We start from the raw sequence: 20,750 nt of genomic DNA, 5'->3' as shown, positions 1-20,750 counted from the left end.
AAAAAAAAACCCAACTCCAGCACTGAAGCTCTGACAGAGCAAGAGCTGTGCCTTATCTAGGAGGCAAGGAAAGCTTACCGTGCACCGGGACGATGTGCGAGTCCGGTGGTGAGATTTAGCAGAGCTACCCGCGTCCTCCCCTGCACCACTCTGAATGCTGACAGCGTGCGGGAAGCTGCCGAGTCCCCGATAACACAGCTCCAGTAAGAGAGCAGCCAGGCTGCCTCTTGCTCCCTCCCCTTGTCAAAACTCACTGGGAGTACTGGGACGCTCTCATCCTAGGAACAGTCAGCTGCAATCTGATGTTTATGGATGTAATAAAAGACTTTCAAAACGAAGATGTATGTTTTTATAACCCTAGGGTGCAGTACAGATATATGACTAAGAGTGGCAGCTCGTCTCATCTTAAAGGGACAATGAGCCATTTCTCTGCCCCCTTCCTGTCGGAGGGGCGGACCTCTAGTAAATCCCAGTTCAGAAGTAAATGAGGCATTTAGTCGTGCTTGTCCCCTCTACTGTGGAACAGAAGGGCCAAGCGTCCTTTCGCTCATAGAATCATAGAATCACCAAGGTTGCAAAAGACCACTAAGATCACATAAGTCCAATCACTCCATTAATGTCTGCAGGAGCCTTGGGAAGGGGTGTGCGTAAAGCCTGCATCCATGTTTTGCACCATATTGAGTGCCAAATTCACTTGGCAGCTCTGGATATTTTGGGCTGCGTGTGTAAGTCCTGGCAGGTGAGTCATCCCAAGGCAGCTGCCCCACAGCAGGAAGCAATGGGGGCAGCAGCAGGAGCAACAGGGATTTTTCTCATGTGCTCTGTGCCTCTTCTCTCTCACCTGAGCCATGGGTGTGCATTTGCTTCCAAAATACAACAAGGATACAAAGATTTAGACATGAGGAGAAGCTTCTGTTGCTTTACCAGCAGCAAATAGGTACCTGCATAGGACCCTGTGCACTGAATTGTCCAGGAAACCCATGTGCTGACATGGCCTCTAGCCCCAGCAGGACAGCAGTGAGAGCACTGCTCTCTCTGTGTCTCGTGGGAAATGGGATGTTCATATTGGAAACTCCACAAGAATAAGCCATAAATTGTGGTGTGGGGAGAATAGGGACCATGCTCAGCACATGTCATGTGCCTTGGGATGACAGCCCTGGTGACACCCCTGGGCTCGCTCAGCTAACCTGGGCATGGTTCGAAATCCCCAGCCCATAGCTGCTCCCATGCAGGACCACCGTGGGTAAGGACCTCTGAGCACAACAGCTCCTTTCCCCATGCTGTCAGAAGCCTTGTAGTCTTCAGTTTTCCTTCTCAAGAGTGTGCTGCCAGCAGGACTTGTTCCCTTAACTGTCATCTTCACAATATTGCAGAGTGCCTGAACTCCAATTACAACCTCAGCACAGCCATCAGTTTGTGAGCTGTGAGCCCATTCCACCTTGAGCACACAGACCAGAGCCTCACTGCTGCTGGGAGGGATGAGATGCTGGAAGAAGGTGCTTTGCAGGCCAGGTGAACAAAGTGTCTGCCTGCAAACCCAAACACCTCAAAGAGGAGGACAAGGGCGGGGGACAGCAGGTGTTGGATGCAGCAACTTCACAAACAACTGGTTGTGAGACCACAGCTGCATCCAGCAGGTGCTGGAGTAATAACCTCTTTAATTCCAACCCTCTCCCCTGGCTATGGCCAGGAAATGAAGAACAGTTTCTTAGTAGGACTCTGGTGGATATCTCCTCCACTGGATGGAAGCCACTGCTTGTGTTTTCTTCCCAAAGGATCTTTTTCCAGTCCCACCTTTCACAGCCTTTGTTCTGCTGAAGCAAGGACTGCTCTCATCCAGCCACTTGGGAGACTGCTGGAAAGATGCACGGGAGCATTTCCACACAGTGGAAATGGGGTTACTCTCCTTGCCTTTGTGGGAGTCACTCTGGGAGGCAGAATCACAAAGGCAGAGCTATTGCAGAAGTGATGGCCAGAACAGGACCGGTTTTTTTTTAGTCTCTTTTAACGAAGAACAATTTCCCATTCTGTTCATTCTTCCTACTCTCAGCAAAATGTCAGGAATGCTTAAGATTAATGACGACCCATGTGAAAGAGAAACAGACACCAAGGAACGCTCGTTCCATCACACACAGTTCAGCTTTCTGCCTCTTTCCATCGAGGATTCTGTTTTACGTTTTGGCAAGATACCACCAGAATTTTTCTTGCCCTTTTCAGCTCCAATCTTTGGACATTTTTTGTTTTACAAAACACGGGGAGGGAGAGGAGACCTTGTCGACACAGCACTCAGAACAAAGCAGAGCCATGGGCTGTCAGCTGGGCTGAAGAATGAGAGCCTTGGGAAAGTGTGAGAAGACTTGTATGGTCTTATAAAAATATACAGCTAGTATCACGTGGGGTGGGGAAGGGGGGGGGAGGAGGGAGGGAAAAAACGAAAGAAAGAAAAAAGGATGTTTCCTAGAAAGCCCCTCATCTGGCATCCCTGCTGGTACGTCACAGTGGCATTCCCTGGTGCAGCCCCACCAGCAGCTGCCTTTATCTTAGGCAGATAAATGTGCTCCAGCCGAGATCCCTCCTTCTCTGACCTGATCATGCATGCGTGCAGTGTGTTGCTGCTCCTGCTGAGTTCGTTAGGATCAGGAAATAGTTCAGCAGACAGCTTCCTTCCCCTTAGTGGTCACGTGTGTCCCCTGGCTTTCACTGTTGACCTGGGACCTGTTTATGACTTACAACAAACCTCTCTGTGATAAAGTTCTTCCTTGTTTTCTAGCTGCTCTCTGTTCTCCTTTGCTCTCTGCATGCACAAGGGCCTCGCTGTTGCCCCTCAGAGTCTCCCTGGCCATTCTCCTACGTTGCCTAGCTGTGCCCTCTCCCGCACATGCTTCTGCCACAAGGAACATGGGTGCATCATAGAATGGGTTTGTTTCCCTACTCTTCCCCTCTCTGAAAAACAGTACTCACAGACATTAGGTTTTCCCACAAAAGCCTAAGCAAGAATCAGAGAATCATTTGAGTTGGAAGGGACCCTTAAAGGCCATCTGGTTCAGCTCCCCTGCAATGAACAGAGCTACAGCTACATCAGGATGTTCAGAGCCCCTCCAGCCTGACCTTGACTGTCTTCAGGGATGGGGCATCCACCACATCTTGGGGCAACCTGTGTCAGTGCATCAGCACCCCTGTCATAAAAAAGCTTCTTATATAGAAGCTAAATCTCCCTTTTTGTAGTTTGAAACCATTTCTGCTCATCCCACCACAACAAACCCTGCTAAAGAGTCTGTCCCTTCTTTCATACAGCCACCCTCTAGGCACTGAAAGGCCACTCTCAGCTCTCCCCAGAGCCTTCTCTTCTTCAGGCTGAACAGCCCCAGCTCTCTCAGTCTGTCCACATAGTAAAGGTGTTCCTTTCCTTTGTTCATTTTTGTGGCCCTCCTCTGGACACACTCCAACAGCTCCATGTCTCTCCTGTACTGAGGACTCCCCATCTGGATGCAGTATTCCAGGTGAGGCCTCACCATTGCAGAGCAGAGGGGCAGGATCACCACCCTTGCTCTGCTGACCACACTTCTTTGGCTTTCTGCTCTGCAAAGGCACATTGCTGGCTCATGTCCAACTTTCCATCCACCAGGACACTTAGGTCACTTTCACCAGGGCTGTGCTCTAGCCTTTTGTCCCTAGCTTGTACTGACAGTAGGTGCTGCCATGACCCAGGTGCAAGACCTTGCATTTAGATTTGTTGAACCTCGTGAAGTTTACCTGAGCCCACTGCTGGATCCTGTCTAGGTGGTCTCTTTCCTGTCCCTCAAGCGTTCTGACTGCACAACACAGCTTGGTGACATCCACAAATGTGCTGACGGTGCACCCAGTCTCCCTATTGGTGTAACTGATGAAGATGTTAGAGAGCATCAGTTCCAGCACTGATCCCTGAGGGACACCACTCATTACTGATCTCCATCTGGACACTGAGAAGAGGTGGGACCTAACACTAGCAGGGAAACAGCAAGGCTGCTTTGCTTCTGCTTCAAGAGCTTAACCCATCTCTGTAAACTCCTATTTTTTTCCAGTCCCAGGCTTTCAGGCTCCCTCCTGCTCTTCCCATGTTCTCTCCATTCCCGAGATGATTTTAATCTCCTGTCCCCAACAATTCTACCTTTCCATCTGACTCCTCCAGACTGTCTCCTGCTGATGTACCCCTCCTTCCCCAGTGTACAGCCTAAGGTCCTGCTCATGGCTGCCTGTGAGACAATGATAGGAGATGCAGCAGTTACACAGATAGGGGCTGTCATAAGCTGGATGCTGTGCAAGAATTGCCCCAAGAAACAGTGTGCTCGAGTGCTCGATCCTGACAGTGGCCTGATCCTGACAGTGACGTGCCAAGAAAAATGGTAGAAGTGCCACTTCAGTCCTGCCCATGAGGAAAAACACCACTGTACACCAGGGAATGGAATCCAAATGTCATCTTGCTTCCAGGACTCTTTTAATCATGTCAGGTGTTTTTAAATATTTATTACCCTCCAAGATACCATGCCCACAACAGAAACTCCGCTCTCTTCTCAGCCATTTGGAAATAACATGGTGTTCAAACACAAAGCTCAGCTTTCAGCAGAGGTTTGCTGAGAGATGAGCAAAGCACCGAGAAATGGGATTGCAAACGTGGTTGACGATGCCCTAACTAAACTGCTGCTCCAGGAGGGGCTTTCCCTGAGATACCAGCAGTGCTGAGTTGGGCTCAAGCTAAGTGCTTCAGAAGTTCCCCAGGCCTCAGTCATTCTAAGATATCTTCAAAGACTTTGAATTGTGGGAACAATTTTCTTACTTTTCCTCTGGAATACTTTCCTCTGGAATACTTTTTTTTCTACGACAGCTACAACCATGACAGTCATCTTTCTTGTGTCACAGCCATGTCATTTCCACATGGAAGTGACCGCAACCTCAGCTTCAGCAAATGCAATGCAAAAGGATCATTTACCTGACAGCTGTCCAGTGGCAACAGGTATCACTTTGTACGGAGACCTGGAAGAGTTGGAGAGGGTTGATGTTAGCAGTGCTGAGATTGCAGCTTGCATTTCACATCGGCATTCTCTAAGAAATATTACAGAGCTATAAAATATCCTGAGCTGGAATGGACCCACAAGGATCACTGAGTCCAACTCCGTGCTCCACACAGCAACAACAAAAATCAGACCCTACATCTGATAGCACTGTCCAAACTCTCCTTGAACTCCAGCACTGGGGGCCGTGCCCACCGCCGTGTGGTGCAGCCCCTTTCCCTGCCCCCCAGCTGCCCCTCCCCTGGCACAGCTCCATGCCGTTCCCTCGGGCCCTGTCGCTGTCACACAGAGCAGAGCTCAGCGCTGCCCCTCCACTCCCTCTGAGGAGCTGCAGCCGCCATCAGGCCTCCATCAGCTCCTCTGCTCTGGGTTGAGCACACCGAGGGGCCTCAGCTGCTCCTCACACACCTTGTCCTCAGAGCCTTCCCCATCTTTGTAGCCCTCCTATGGACCTTCTCTAATAGTTTAATGTCCTTATATTGAGGTGCCCAGAACATGGCATCATTGTGATGGCAGTGACAATTAATGATGATATACACAGTGAAATAAGTAAAAGCAACTGTAATAACTTCAAGCAGACAGGGCGAAAATAAACGTGCAAAGTTGAAAATACAACAGGAAGCCAAGGAGAAAAAGAGAAAGGGATCTGAAGAAAGGAAGGGCTGACACCAGCATGGAAGAGGCCTAACCTCATCAAAGACCGCTCCTTCACTTGCTGACAAAGTCACTGTTAGTCCTAACAGAGCAACAAAGGCGCTGGGAGCCTTGACAGCAACGGAATGGGAATCGATGTTCAACATCAAATACTTAAATGCACAGTTTTTTTTTCTGACTATAATTTCTACTTTAACAATAAGCAAAAATCTTCAAAACTGGCTGACATCAGCATTTCAAGTTAACATACAGTTCTCTCTGTTAGCTCCCCCTGGAGAGCTGCTTGCCTCATGTTGAGCACAAGAGGCATCTGAAGCCCAACACCCACTTTCCCTTGGGCATCATCCTCTCTGAAGAGCATGTTACCGTGAGACTTACCTCTCTGAGTTTGCAGGCATTGTCGGATCAATGGACACCATGCAGTTATCTGCCGTCAAAAGGGAGATGGTTGTGTTCCTGAAAAGTATGTTCCAGAGATCTTTATTTGAGTACTGCATGTGGCCAGTTTCCCCTATGCTACGTTCCTGTCGCTGCCACATCCACTCTCTATCTTGGCACAAGAAGGGTCAGAGTAGGTTTGATGTTTCACCCATTTCAGTTACCAGAGATGTTTCTGGGATAACTCTGTATGATCATCTTTGAACTCAGAGAAAACTTTGCTCCCTTCTAACATGTGAATGCTGTTGACTCATCGACCAATAATTTCTGCTGAAAAGCTATGTTTTGTGATACATCGACTAGGCAGCTATATATTGACTCACGCTACACAAATGACTACCAGTTTTTAAATTATCTAGTTACTCCCTTACCAAAACAAACAAAACAGATGTCTTGCTGAATATGGAGCCTTTATTTTCATCCTGTGCTATGTGTGATCTCGTAGGCTCACATGTAAGCCTTGGATGTTTTCTTCGTCTCCAGGAGCCTGATTACAACGAACAATTAAAAGTTTTTGCAATCAGGGTGGTGAGGCACTTGCACAGGTTGCCCAGAGAGGTGGTGGATGCCTCCTTCCTTAAGACATTCAAGGTCAGGCTGGGCAGGGCTCTGAGCAACCTGATGTAGCTGTAGGTGTCACTGTCCATTGCAGGGGGGGTTGGACCAGATGGTCTTTAAGGGTCCCTCCCTACTCAAATGATTCTCTGATTCTTTGAAAAATTGTAGAAGATTGTGGAAGTCCTCTGCTGAAAATAAAAGGCCAGATATTCTGGGAACACTGAACTCATTAACAACTCTGACAGCTAAACAGTGTTTCCTGGTTGATGGAGTGGAAGTGCTTGATATCAGAGGCAAAGGAGAGTTATTAAAACCTCTGATGTCAAATGGGAAGAAACAGAAAAGAGAAACAGAACAAAGCACTGACTATGTCCAGCAGTCTATGCAAATTCCAAGTCAGTGCAGACTCAGAATAGACTACAGACAATGTTATCTTTCAGTCCCAAGCTGGAGTCATGCAACAAACCCATGATTAAAGGACTACTTTCTTTTTCCTGTTTTTTTGTTTCGTTTCGTTTTGTTTTTATATCTTTTGGTATATAAACCTGTACTTACAGAGATAAACAACATGTCTTATTGAGTGCTGCTGCACATTTTCCCAGCACTGCTCGAGGTCACCAGCAGACAGCAGATACCCTCTGGTAAGGGTGGGGCTGTGACATGGCTGGGGGGGGGGGTCACCATCTCTTTACTATGTAAAATAGTTCTGAGGGGATTTTTTTTACTGTTTCATATCTGGGATTAGAATCATAGAATCACAGAGTCATTCAAGTTGAGAGGAACTCTTAAAGTCCATGAACCTGCAATGAACAAGGACACCTACAGCTACATCAGGCGGCTCAGAACCCCTCCAGCCTGGCCATGAATGTCTCTAGGGATGCAGCATCCACCATCTCTCTGGGCAACTTGCGCCAGTGTCTCACCACCCTTACTGTAAAAAACACTTTTCCTTATATCCAACCCAAATTTCCTTTCTTTTAGTTTGAAACCACTTCCCCTTGTCCTATCACAACAGATTCTGCTAAAGTGTCTGTCCCCTTCTTTCTTATAGCTCCCCTTTGGATACTCTCAAAAGGCCACTCTCAGATCACCTCAGAGCCATTTCTTGTCCAGACTGAACAGACCCAGCTCCCTCAGCCTGTCGCTATTCTGTAGCATATCTAAATAGCAACCTTCCCTATGAGGACAGGCTGGGAGAGCTGGGACTCTTCAGTGTGGAGAAGAGTCCAGGGGGACTTTGTAACAGCCTTCCAGTGGCTGGAAGGGGCCTACAAGAAAGCTGGGGAGGGAGTTTTTACAAGGGTAGGTAGTGACAGGACAAGGGGAAATAGCTTTAAACTGGCAAAGGATAGATTTAGACTAGACATCAGGAAGAAATTCTCTACTGTGATGGTGGTGACACACTGGAACTGGTTGCCCAGTGAGGTTGTGCCCCCTCCCTGGAAGCACTCAAGGCCAGGCTGGATGGGGCTTTGAGCAACCTGGTCTAAAGGGAGGTGTCCCTGCATGTAGCAGGGGGTTGGAACTAGGTGGTCTTAAAGGTCCCTTCCAACACAAACCATTCTATGACTGTGATTTAGTGGCAGTGTTTCTTACTGTCCTCATGTTCTTTACTTAAAAATCATGTTTTAAAAGTATGATGGTGTTTCAGTGTCTAGGGGCAAAAACATAGTGCTGGGGCATGGGTATAACCGGTAGGTGCACAGACCCTGCATATGCTCTTGGCTACACTGCTGTACTGGCTGTAATTTCTGTAGAGCAGGCAACTAAACACTCACCAGGGCTTTGTGCACTTCTCCAGCTGGGTTCTCTGCGCAGCCCCAACTTATTCCAGCAGTCTGGAATAGGAGAGAAGCCTGGAAAGCAGGTAACCAGACCATTTGGGGCCTAGCTTTTAACTGTCCCTAGGAGTATCAGAGCAATAATGAAATACATGTGATAAATGAGCCTTACCTTGGTAACCCTGTTGCAATGCAGAAGAGGTCCATAATATCCCTGGAGTTGCAGTATTTACTGAAGATCACCTTCCAAACCGAACAGCAGAAGGAGATTAAAAAAAGGCAGAGGACAGAAAGGACAATTAGTTCCCAGTGAGAGATGAACTCTATTCAGGCTTGAACTGGGACAATTTTAAGGCTAATCCCATCATTTCAATTATCTGATCTGACTCGTGAGCGGGAATATTTCTCCGCTCTAGCTTTAATATCTGTGCTTCATTTTGATAAAGGAAGAAAGCTCAGGAGACCTAATTGTGCTGCTCTGGAGCAAAGCAGTAATGTATGACAACTGCTGGCAGAAGGTATCTCACAATGCAGATGTGCTGCAGGATGGCAGAAACCACAGATTTAATTAAGCAACGCCCTGGATTTTGAAAGTGACTTTGTTTCTTCTAAACATATATCTTGCGGATATAGGTAGCTCCTTGGATAGCACAGAAGTGCACTATTATTTGGATTACTCCACCTTAAGCTTGCTGTAAGCAGAAGAGAGCACTTCCCCCCGATCATGCCCAGTTCTCCATGGTCTATCAGCATTGTTCCTGATGCAAGGTCAGAACTCACACCTTAAAAGGCCAGCAGTGAGACTGAGATCACAGCATTCACTTGACACTCAATGACATGATCCTACAGTCCTGGTAGCACAGAGTTGCCATGTGATGCCCAAACCAGACCTCTGCTGACCACAGAGGTGCAGATGCAGAAGGAGAAGGTGGGATGCTCTGCCAGCAAGACAGGTCAGTGTCTATTGATTGCTTGGGAAAATGTAAACTTCAGGAGTTTTGGAGGCACCACCAGGCCCTGAAGAGGCTGTGCTACAGGGAGCATGCTCTCTGACACTTTCCTCTGCCCATACACACCTCCACACTTTTGTTCCAGCATGAGCTTTTCTGACTTCTTGTCTCACCTACCACTCAGTTCACCTTACCCTGACTCTCATAGACCCACACAACCAGCCTGACCTAAAGATCCAGCTCTGTGCTCGCCTGTAACCCTGTAAGAGTATAGGCTGAGATCAATTCAAGAATGCATTTTGGAGCTGGAGGTTTAAGGAGTCTTATCGCACCATCTTTCCTCCTAAAATACTGAAAGACTGAGGACAAAAAAGCCATGTCTGGCCCCCCTGACTCAGTCCTGCTGTGCGTGAGATGTGATTCAACAAACCCTCGTTCTGATGCTGGAGCAATACTCTCACTTTGCACTGGTGCTTAAAAGTCCTCTTATTTTTCATCTGGGCATCATTAGGTGGACAGCATCAATCTCCTCAAGAGACAGCTATGACTGATACAGAAACACACACTCACCTTCCCTGTTTCCCGACCCAGATGAAATTACAGTAGTTAATTTATTTACATTGTAAATCCTGAGGCAATTGATTGCTGAGGTAGTTAGCGTTTGTAAGTGAGGAAATGGGTGGGATTAATATCTGGGTGTGTTCTAAAAGGCTGTTCTAACTATTTCTGTGATTGACCCTTGTTTGTTGGTTTTTTTTTTAAATATAGTAGCAATCAAAGCTACTATAGCAGAGCTATATCAGAGCTAATCAGGATTAGATGGTATGGAATCCTGCTCAGAGTAGAACGCAGCATCCCATTGGAGTGCTAGCTGCTAAAATTGGCTGGCGGAGTGCTGGGAAGCTGCTCCTTTACCAACAACTGATACCTGCAGAAGTGGAGCAGATGACATTAATTGTGTTTGAATGCAGGGTAAAGGCTTGTGACATGGTGGGAGTGATATTTCAGGTACTGAGGTTTCTTTTTCTAGAAATCAATTATTGACTGGGGCAGAGGAAAAGGTTAAAAATATATATATTAAAAAAACATTAAAAGTAAGAAAGGCGACCTGACTCACAAAAAGCAGCAGGAGCTTTCAGCGCGCTGAGGAGGAACAGTAATGCCTCTCTTTACTCCATGCAATAGCGAAAGAGTGGGAAGCAAAACAAAGACTGTAGATATTATCTTCTAGATTATGAGCTATCCTCATACGTGCCATATATCTTTCCATATTTGACATTTCGTTTTGAGTTTACTAAAAGTGGATTTGTGAATCACCACCTGTACTTTGATACTCATCCTGGGGTGTAAATGGTTGTTTTTCCCCCCCCTTAATCACAGAGCATAAGCTACTAAAGTTCTCTGCTTTTGCAACCTGCTGAGCTTTCCTGACCAACTTCCTTCTCTTTTAAAACAAAGCAGACAGCCTCAAACATTTCCCAGAACTGTGCAATTGTTCCTGTTATTGCCTGCATGTTTATGTTCCCAATAAAGCCAATGTCAGTTGTGTGTGTCTGTGGAATACAACTGGAATGTATTTTGGACAGTGCTGTGTACTATTGATGGCTCCAGCACGGTATAGGAATCCAATCTGCCTCAAGTCCATTACCATAGCAGGGACATAAGCACCATGAAGCCAATACAGTGACATTTGGCTTGTGGCTGTACGTGAGCCAGTTAGGACATACACTTTTTTCCCGTGACTAGAGAAAGTGGTTGTCCTGCAGCTTTGAGGATAGTCAGCCCTCTTGGCCGTGGGTGGAGAAACGAGCATCTTCTTCAGATCCATGAAGATAGCAGATTTCCTGGAGCCACTGTTATTTGGCCCATGTCTCTATGGTGATATTTTACTGACACTGGTTGTAGTTCTGACTCAGGTTCAGTCGGTGTTGAAGGACTTCACAATCCTTCAAGCCTTTTGCAGCTCTGTCTGACCCACAGTCCTTGCCTTTAGTGGGTCCTCGTTCCTATCCTGGGTAGCAAGCCACAGCCATGATCATAGGATGACAAAACATTCCAGTTAAGAAGGGACCCAGCAAGGATCACTGGGTCCAACTCCACGCTCCACACAGCAACAACAAAAATCAGACCCTACAACTGATAGCACTGTCTAGATGCTCCTTGAACTCCAGCACTGGGGGCCGTGCCCACAGCCCTGTGCATCCCGTTCCATGCCCACCGCCCTGTGGTGCAGCCCCTTTCCCTGCCCCCCAGCTGCCCCTCCCCTGGCACAGCTCCATGCCGTTCCCTCGGGCCCTGTCGCTGTCACACAGAGCAGAGCTCAGTGCTGCCCCTCCGCTCCCTGTCAGGAGCTGCAGCCACCATCAGGCCTCCATCAGCTCCTCTGCTCTGGGCTGAGCACACCGAGGGGCCTCAGCCTCTCCTCACACACCTTGTCCTCAGAGCCTTCCAGCCTCATAGCCCTCTGACGTCCTTTGATGTCCCTTAGACCTCAGTCCCTGCAATAACACCCAGCACTGGAAGATACCACTGCTTTGGGCAGGACTGAGACCTTGCTATGGAGCTCAGTGGAGACCAAAGGCAGGAGATGATGGCACCTAGAAGTAGCCACATGATTTAAGTGGGTATTTACACTCTGCCTGCTTTTGAGGGTAATGTGAAGCAAAGGGAGAAAAACAAGTAATAAATAATAACTGAGGCTTTTGGGAGTGGAAATAAGATCACGGCAGTAACCGTGAAGTAGGACAACGTGGCTCAAGAGTGTCGCATGGTTCCCAGCTCAGAGATCTTTTCTGTGGTCTGAAACTGTAGGCTGATATCTGTCCTGGTGAAAGGACACCTTTTGGAAACTCTTTTTCTGACAGGTCATTCACTCTTGACCCACAGAATCCACCTTTGGCAGGGGATAAGGATTTTAAAACAAGTAGAGATAAAGACCACCAGTATCTGTCTGGCTTTCTCACTCAGAGAACTAGTTTAATATGAAGGGTCATGATGGAGATATCACTATGGGACCACAGTGCTCACTCTGTCACATACCGGTTTACAACTAATCACATTATATTTTGCTATGAGATAGGATGGGTAAAAACATGGCCTACAAATCCAATTTCTGCCCTATATTTGATCCTGAGAACAGTTAATCCTCTCTGTACACTGCAAACCCTGTCCAGAGTGTTATCCTGTCCTGATCTGGTATTTAACTAGCATTTGTTTGTTTCTTTTACTCTACAAAAACTCCTCAGTGAATAATACAGGAAGATTTTCAAAGCCAGTCTATCCCCAGTGTGTAATCTCAATTCCTTTTGCTTGCTGTATTCAAGACTTTTAGTACTTGCTGGTGCTTTTTCAGTTCACCCAGTGAGCAATGTTCAGAGTCAGGGCTGAAAGAGTGGAATTAAAGCAATCTGAAATGATAATCTTTGACTAATGAGACTGAAAGATACGTGTCAGAGAGAGTCTGGTAAAACTCAGTTATGTATCTCACATGGACTATGGAAATCGTTGCTGCTTCTGTTACAGCAGCTTTCATGGAGGATTTCTAAACAAGATAGAGGGCTGATGTGAATCTTTTTATCGTGATTTTGCCTTTCTCTCCAGCAATATTTGTTTTCCATATCAAAATGAAACAGGATCCAGAGCTCTTAGATAACACTCTGCAGAAACCATTGATAGAAACTAATTTTTCAGACCTGTAAGCAAATAGATCTTCCTCAAAAAATAGTGACAAGAGCATCTACTTTATCAGGCACTGTTCCTGATATTCAGCAGAAGCCTTACCTAACACCCTGCATCTAAACATCTCTCAGGCTTCTTCTTTTAATTGAGATACATATATTATAACATGAGCCCAGCTACCTCAATGACATCTGTGTATTCTTTTTTTCCTTGAAGTAATTAACAGCAGATAGTTGTGAAAGCTCTCCATTTTTTTTTCTGAGCATCAAATGTTAGACAGCATTAAAAATAGTTTGCCAGTTTTGCCATCTGTTAGATGTTGTAAGGAGCTTCACTAAGAGGGGAACAAAAAATAAGCGTGTGCTTGTATAGGCCTGTATGAGAAAGAAAGAGCAAGGGCCCTTGGCCAAGAATCCAAACAAAAATAAAAGCTCCCCCTGAACTCTCCAGACTCTGTCTGTGTAAGGCAGGGAGGAATGTGGCAGACATTTTACTTTCACCGTCCAGAGCTCATCGTAGAGTCATAGAATTTTTTTGTGTGTAGGAAGGGACCATTAAAAGCTGTCTAGCCCAACTCCCATGCAATGAACACCTATATGACACCCATAACTAGACCAAGTTGCTCAGAGTCTTGTACAGCCTGACCTTGATTGCCTCAAGGTAAGGCTGCTCCACAGCCCCACTGGTTTGCACCTAACTTTGAGCTGTGTGGTGTCCGGGCATCATTCATTTCACCATGGTACCATCAATGAAATGCACGATAGGATTCATCTAACGTAACTAAGTGTCTACAGATGAGGTGTCTCATCTGTGTTGCCTGGCTAGTCACTGAGTCAGTATTATTGTCAGTAGAGGAAGAGGACCACATAATTCCAAAGGGAAAATCAGCCCACGTGTCTCCAAAATCCAGTTTAAGACTGGATGAATCATCCAATGGAGGTACCACCCTCCTCCCTGGTGCCTGTGGGGGAACTCACATGACTAGCCTGGAGTAGTCACCACTGACTTTTAGATGACTATGGTTTAGTTTTAGGTAGGGTGATTCCTATTGGTTTTCCTGCTTATATACATTGCCCTGAAATGAGAAATAGGACTCAGGCAGAACTGAGGCATGTAGCTATGTGATAAGTCATGGTTCCCATCCTTTATAACATTCCTGAACAGAATGCTAAGGGAGAGGAGGTTTTTCTCTTTTTGGGAAAGGGTTTTTGTTGTTGTTGTTGCTGTTTGTTTGTTTGTTTGTTTTCTGTTTAGGAAAGAGAAAATGTTCATGATTCAATGGTATGATGCAGTCTTGGAGGTCCACTGAATGAAACAGTATGGCAGAGGTGGGCTCTGTCACTACAATCTCATTAATTTTTTGAGGGTATGGAGAGAAAGAAAGCTACATTAAGGAGAACTTTTTGCAGTCTACTGACTATACTAAGAGACATATTGTCAATATTCAGTCTTTCAGCACTAATGACAGGATGCAACCAGGAACTAGCAAGGCTGATTTTGAGCTAAAGCTTCTTAGTTTTTATAGCGGCCATAGGAATATTTCAGCCTTTGACAAGTAACTGAAATGTACATGCACTAGCTTCTATTAACAGAGAAAGGGCACACGATAGTTTCTAATGGAGTACTAAGCACAATTAACCCCGTAGCACTCTAATGCATTAGGCTCCAAATATTTTGTAAACTAGGTAATAAGGATGCTTTGGCACCAAATGTCCTTGCTAAATGTGAATGAAGCTAAGCTGCTTGTTTCAAAACTATTCACAAAAATAACGTTGTCTGACATTCCAGCACGGTTCATAATATAAGGCTTTCAGATGTGTGATATTAGGCAATACAGCAAGGAAAAGCAGTGAGAGGTGAAAGGCCGGTTGGTAGTTGTAGAATTGAATGGCAAAGGCGCTAGAAACAAAATGGTTTCTTCTTGTTTGTGCTACCCTGAGCAGGTGAGGAACATATGTTGGGATGGTCTGCTTGTCCAAAACCTTAGGTATCACTAGCAGAAGGTTGTTAAGCTTTTGCATGAGGATGGACTGCAGTAAACACCACTAGCTGGGGAGGACAGACAGGAGAGGAAAGGGAAGAGAAAATGGCCTCCACAGAATCACAGAATGACCCAGGTTGGAAGGGACCTCAAGGATCTTGAAGTGCCACCCCCCCCTGCCTGGCAGGGCCACCAAACATACACCTTTACTAGATCAGGTTGCCCAGGGCCCCATCCAACCTGGCCTTGAACAGCTCCAGGGATGGGGCATCCACAACCTCTGTGGGCAGCCTGTTCCAGGACCTCACCACTCTCCTAGTAAAGAACTTCCCCCTGACATCCAACCTAAATCTACCCTCTTTCAACTTAAATCCATTTCCCCCTGTTCTGCTATTATCAGCCCTTTTGAAGACTTTACTCCCCTCCTGGATATAGTTCCCTTCAGGTACTGAAAGGCTGCAATGAGGTCACCCTGCAGCCTTCTTTTCTCCAGGCTGAACAAGCCCAGCTCCCTCAGCCTGTCTTCATAGGGGAGGTGCTCCAGTCCCCTGATCATCTTCGTCACCCTCCTCTGGACCCTTTCCAACAGCTCCACATCTTTCTTGTATAACATTTTATATTATCCAGTATAACATTTTATGCCATTTTAAAAAAGCCTGTTTTGAAGCCATTTTTACTCTTTCAAATGTTTACGTACTCCTCACACGCTGTAACATTCTGAAGTCTGAGAGAAGCTGCTGTTCATTTTTGCTGCTTTACAAGAACATTCAGCATCTGCCTTGGGCTCACCAGGGCCAGCTTCAGTTGCAGAGCCAGTATTGATCAAGAGTGCTGACCAGGCTCTGGATGCACTACCTCACACCCTCCACTGCCCACTGAGACCTGCCAGTCATAGGAAAATGACCTTGGTCCATCTAAAAACATACGGAAGCCTAATTGAAGAGGCTACAAAGGGTTTTGGCATTGGAGGAACCCGTGAATAAATTGCCAAGAGAACCATGGGGACTGTCTTGCAGCAATTAAGGATACAAAGATCTTTAATGGCCTTGAACTGATCATCAAGCCACTATTTTTCTGCTGCGTTTTGTTTTTAATCTGAATTCAGTTTGGTGCGTTAAAAATAGTGCAGCAAGCTTTGGAAAAAATCTGTTGGGTTTGCTGGAGTCTAGGCATTTATACCACAGTGGCTGTTGCTCTAATTAAAAAGAAAAGCTCACAAGACAGAAAATATTCCCATGCGCTGACATTTCAATGCAACAACCGCAACACCAAAAGACAGTCTTCTCTTTGTTCTCCGCTTCATGTGTCTCAGGCCAAGAGGAGCAAGAGCTGTGGATATCTGGGTGCGCTGCTCAACGGGTTCTCATGGTAGACGCAGGGAAAAGTACATTTTTCTGAGGAGGAGAGAGCTAATTACTCTGCTCGGCATCCAGAATGACTCAGTAAGCCAGTCAAATGGCTCCAGAATTCTTTACTCGCTTTGTGAAGGGGAAGAAATACCACTGAGTGATTTCCTTAAGTCGGCAGTCCTCATTTTTCCAGTTCATTCAGGCTCTGTACCCATTTGACTTTCCATCCTCGTTTCAAGTATGATGTTGATTAAGACGCTGGAAACAGAAATCCTCTCAAGTCAAGCGTTTTCTCAGTGCAACTCCTCACAACCAAGCGAGCAAAGCCAACCACCCTTTGACATTTGGAAATGAGAGCCATGAAGCCACCCACCCACCTGGGAACGTGGCCACTGTCTGGCTCTGCTCTCACCTCTTTAATCTCAAAGGTCAAAATCAAATGCTCCCCAGTAGTTTCTGTGTGGAAACAAAGAAATATATATGCATATATATGTATGTTTGGGTGTGATCTTCATGCTAATAGACTTCGCATTTGAAACAGTCAATAGGATTTTTTCTCTTAACAGCAGCCAGAGGGTTAATGACATTGTGAAGGAAAATAAGGCTGCAGAGCCACAGTTGGTGGCTTCCTCCAGTTTTTCAGGCTTCTCAGCTGGTAGATTGGGGGTTGGCTGCTCCACCCCATCTAGTGGCACTCTGGGATAGAGGAGAAATCTCTGTCTGCCACAGCGCTGTGAGGTCTCCTTATCTTCTGTGAAACATGGGCACCTCACTCCACGGTCTTCTCTTTTGGCTGGAGCAGGCCTGGCTGTGCCTGAGGGGGACACGGCTGTGTTTCTTTGCTGCATGAAGCCTTGGATGTGCAAGCACAGCACAGAGGGATGTAAGTGAGCAGGGAAGTGGTTTAGGAACTTTTATATATCTCTGGGAAAGAGCATCCTTTAGAAGCAGAGAAATCCTGTAGCGCTGATTCCCCCAGGTGTGCATCCACGTTGCATAGGCACTGGTGAGACACTGATGAATTACACTGAAACCTCGTTTTTCATTCAGCCTTGAGAACAAATGGCCTCTTTGAAGCTGCCCTGTGCAGGGCACTGGCTATGTGGCACTGCAAAGCCTTTGATCTCCCTCCTCCAGCAGCCTAACAGGTCTATTCCCTCCAGATTCACTGCTCTGCCTCCACCACCGGGCCTGTCCCATGTCCCTTGGCCAGGACACAGCTACCATCAAGCTAAAGCATAGAATCATAGAATGGGCTGGGTTAAAAAGAACCACAATGCTCATCCAGTTTCAACCCCCCTGCTATGTGTAGGGTCGCTAACCACCAGACCAGGCTGCCCAGAGCTACATCCAGAAGCATTCTCCTGGTGGATGCAGAAGCCACCCCTTGTGCTGTGGGCTCTGGCATTGATAACCCAGCCCAGTTTGTCCCATGGATTGCATCTGTTCAATGACACCAAACTCTCCTCCAGCTCTGACCATTGCAGCAGAGCACTAAACCACATCCCTTTCCCCCCCCCCCCCCACTGTACCTCTCTGGACCTGATGACACACAAACCTACTTAGCTCAGCTCAGCACTTGCAACAGAGCATTTCTCAATGCCCATTTGCAAAGTGTAGGCTCTGAAGGGTGGTGGCCACTCACTGAGCCTGGGGCATCCCTTCCTTTCCTCCAGTGCAGAGGGCAAACAATAACCCCTAAAGTCAGCAGTGTGACCTGAGGTCACACAGTGTGGTGGAAACAAGAAATTCACTATGGCTGCCACACTCCTATAGCATGGGCAGCCCTGTTACAGGGCTCTGTCAGACCCAGCAAGCCAGCTGCAAGTTGGAGCTGAGCCCTTTCAAACTCAGCAAGCCCTGCTCTAATGAAGCTCATACCTCATTACCGGCTCAGCATTGATTTAATGAGTTCCCTTTAGAAGTCTCCAATACCGCATTCCTCAGAAGATTAAGGGCTGCTTTTTGTCCTAGCAATGTTGTTACCGAGGAGGCATGAGGATCAGCTCTATGCCCTGCTTACCCCTGGGTGAACCCCATTTAAGCAGTATGTTTACAGCAGGAATCCTTCCAAACACTGCACAGATGGAATTTCACATCTGACAAAAGAAACAGATAACATTTATCAGGCCAGAAAAGAAAAAAAGAATAATACTTAATGCTGGCTGGGTTTGCAGTTGCTTGCCCACGAGCTTTGGCCTCTCCCGTGTTTTCAGTGACAAAAGTGCTCTCCAGAGAAAGGCTCTGAGAAACGCTCTTGTTTATAAACTCATGACAGTGGAAATGACAGCCAGTGTGATTGACTGACACCTCTGGAAGTGTGCTCACACAGCACCAGCCTCCCCAGGGCCCTCAATCCAATGGTGTTTTCATGCACTGAGGCTGTGGGGGTCCCCCAGGCAGGGACAGGGGACTGCAGGGGCTGCTAGCTCTGCCTTTGCCTGGATACACTGATACAGGAGAGAGAAGGGATGGGGAAGGGCATCTTTGCTGTTTCTTTTTAAAGGAGCAACAAAGAGCACAGATGTGTGAAAGGGACTCCAAGCAGGAGCACCCAGGGATCAGGACTGGAATTCTGCAAGTCAGAGCTGAGTTGCTCGTGAGCCTCTTGGTGGCTTTTGCTTTGTTGCATGAAAGGCATTCACTTTGTGGCCAAGGAACTGTCAACAGAAAGAAGGAAAAGAGGACGGACTTACAGGAATGCCGAAGCATTTTTCAGTCTAAAAGCCGTGGGCTCTCTCCCGAATGGTGTGAGCTCTCTCCTTCAGCCAGAACACACTTCCCCCACAACTTCCCCTTGGCTAAGCCAGGTGGGGAACGGGAGCTCAAGATCCTATTAGCATCTATCGATACTAACACACGGCTTCACAAGTGCAGCCGGGGCTCCCGCACCGCTGCCGCACAGCAACACCCGGCACCTGCCTGCCCTGGAACTTCTCCCTAGGAAAACTCCCCCCCTGGCTAGGCAATCCCACAAGCTCCGTGCCCTCCAGCATCTCTCTGCAGGCAAAACTTCGCAAACTATCGGGAGGCTGCTCTCAGAGAGGGGCCCCGAACCTCTTCCAATATCCTGCCAGCCGCACCGGGTGCTCACGAGGTGCCGGCTGCCCCTTCCCCTTTAAATAAAGATCAGAAGCCTCTCCAGACCCCCCTCCCTTTCAACAGAGGCTGAATGCACCACGCGTCCGACTCGCCGTGCAGGAATAGGACGCGCGGCGCACACACCGCCTGCACCACCGCTGCGTCCGGAGACGCCGCTCTGTGAAAAACAGCGAAAGTACCTTTTGAATTCTTCCATCAATATCCAAATAAATACACTTGGGCCGGTAAGTTGAAGAGGCAGATCCCATCTTGCTACAGTTGGGCTTTTACCGGGCTTCCCACCAGAGCAGAAAACAAGGCTTATCCCACCAGGCTGAGCCACCGCTGCCTGGCAGCTCGGTGTCCCCGCTCCGCTGTGTCCCACGGCACTCTCATTCTGGGAAGGTCCCTCCTCTAACGTGCACGCGTTGTTTGTGCCCGTCTCCCCGCCACCTCCTTCCCGTGGTGCTCCCGTCCGCATCCAGATGCCGTGGGCAGGAGGGGACGCGGCTCCAGATGCGTCCATTCCCATGGCAACAGCCCTTTTCGGCATTCCCGTGGCACACGCCGAGCCGAACGGCACTTATTGATGGGGAATGGGTGGCGGGGGAGGGGGGGGGGACACCTCCTCCATCAGGGGTGCTGAGAGATGTCATTCATTTGTGTGTTGAAACAGGTCCATAATTGCTAATTAGTGCTGACACTTACTTTCAGTGAGCTCCACGCAGGCTGCAAGCAGGCTGGAGGTACCCTTAGCCACCCACTGGGGCTGCCTCCACCAAAAACACACCGTTTGGTTTCCACACCCCTCCTGTCATCAATAGATGGGAAGGGAAAGATGGAAAGGGAAAGCTGTGGCCATACAGCTGTGAGTTTCAAACATACAAAAGAAACACGAAGCCTGTACATTCATGAAGCAATGGGGAATGCGAAGCATCCTGGGAAGCACAGCCAAGGTGTAGCCAAAAAGCCAGAGGGAAGCAAAGCGCGTGATGGCCAACCCTCTGAGAGGACACCGGGTATCATTTGCTGTGTGTCCACACCACTGTGCTGCGTCCATGCTCACTGACAGCTGGAAGATCAGCAGTGGTCATGCTGGGTCACAGAGGGGAGAGGACTTGGAGACAGCCACTCCTCTGCCCTTGCATGGCACGGGCTGTGAGCACAGTGCGGCTGAGAGCTGCTTCTTCTGGGTCCATCACCATTTTCAGGAGGGAGCCCTGTAGAACATC

At 47.5% G+C, this 20,750-nt stretch overlaps 1 protein-coding gene across 4 annotated transcripts in view; it reads right to left on the bottom strand.

Annotated features, from left to right (window-relative positions):
• The window catches only part of PDE9A (phosphodiesterase 9A), a 42,953-nt gene extending 22,948 nt beyond the window's left edge, over nt 1–20,005 (bottom strand). Inside the window, exons 1-4 of one of the 4 annotated variants that reach the window (XM_072330028.1) lie at nt 19,719–20,005; nt 8,652–8,722; nt 6,081–6,158; nt 4,967–5,010 (exon numbers count right to left, since the gene is read on the bottom strand). In XM_072330028.1, coding sequence (XP_072186129.1) covers nt 4,967–5,010; nt 6,081–6,158; nt 8,652–8,722; nt 19,719–19,787 — 262 coding nt within the window. In that variant the 5' untranslated portion in view covers nt 19,788–20,005. Of the gene's footprint in view, nt 1–78; nt 675–4,966; nt 5,011–6,080; nt 6,159–8,651; nt 8,723–18,460; nt 18,485–19,133; nt 19,223–19,718 lie in introns of those variants that run through there. The other 3 variants (XM_072330045.1, XM_072330037.1, XM_072330051.1) reach the window with 3 other exon arrangements.
• Nucleotides 20,006–20,750: the final 745 nt, after the last annotated feature.

Source organism: Excalfactoria chinensis, chromosome 1 (genome assembly GCF_039878825.1).
Source record: "Excalfactoria chinensis isolate bCotChi1 chromosome 1, bCotChi1.hap2, whole genome shotgun sequence".
Classification (NCBI taxonomy): Eukaryota; Metazoa; Chordata; class Aves; order Galliformes; family Phasianidae; genus Excalfactoria; species Excalfactoria chinensis.
This window is presented reverse-complemented; position numbering and strand designations above follow the sequence as displayed.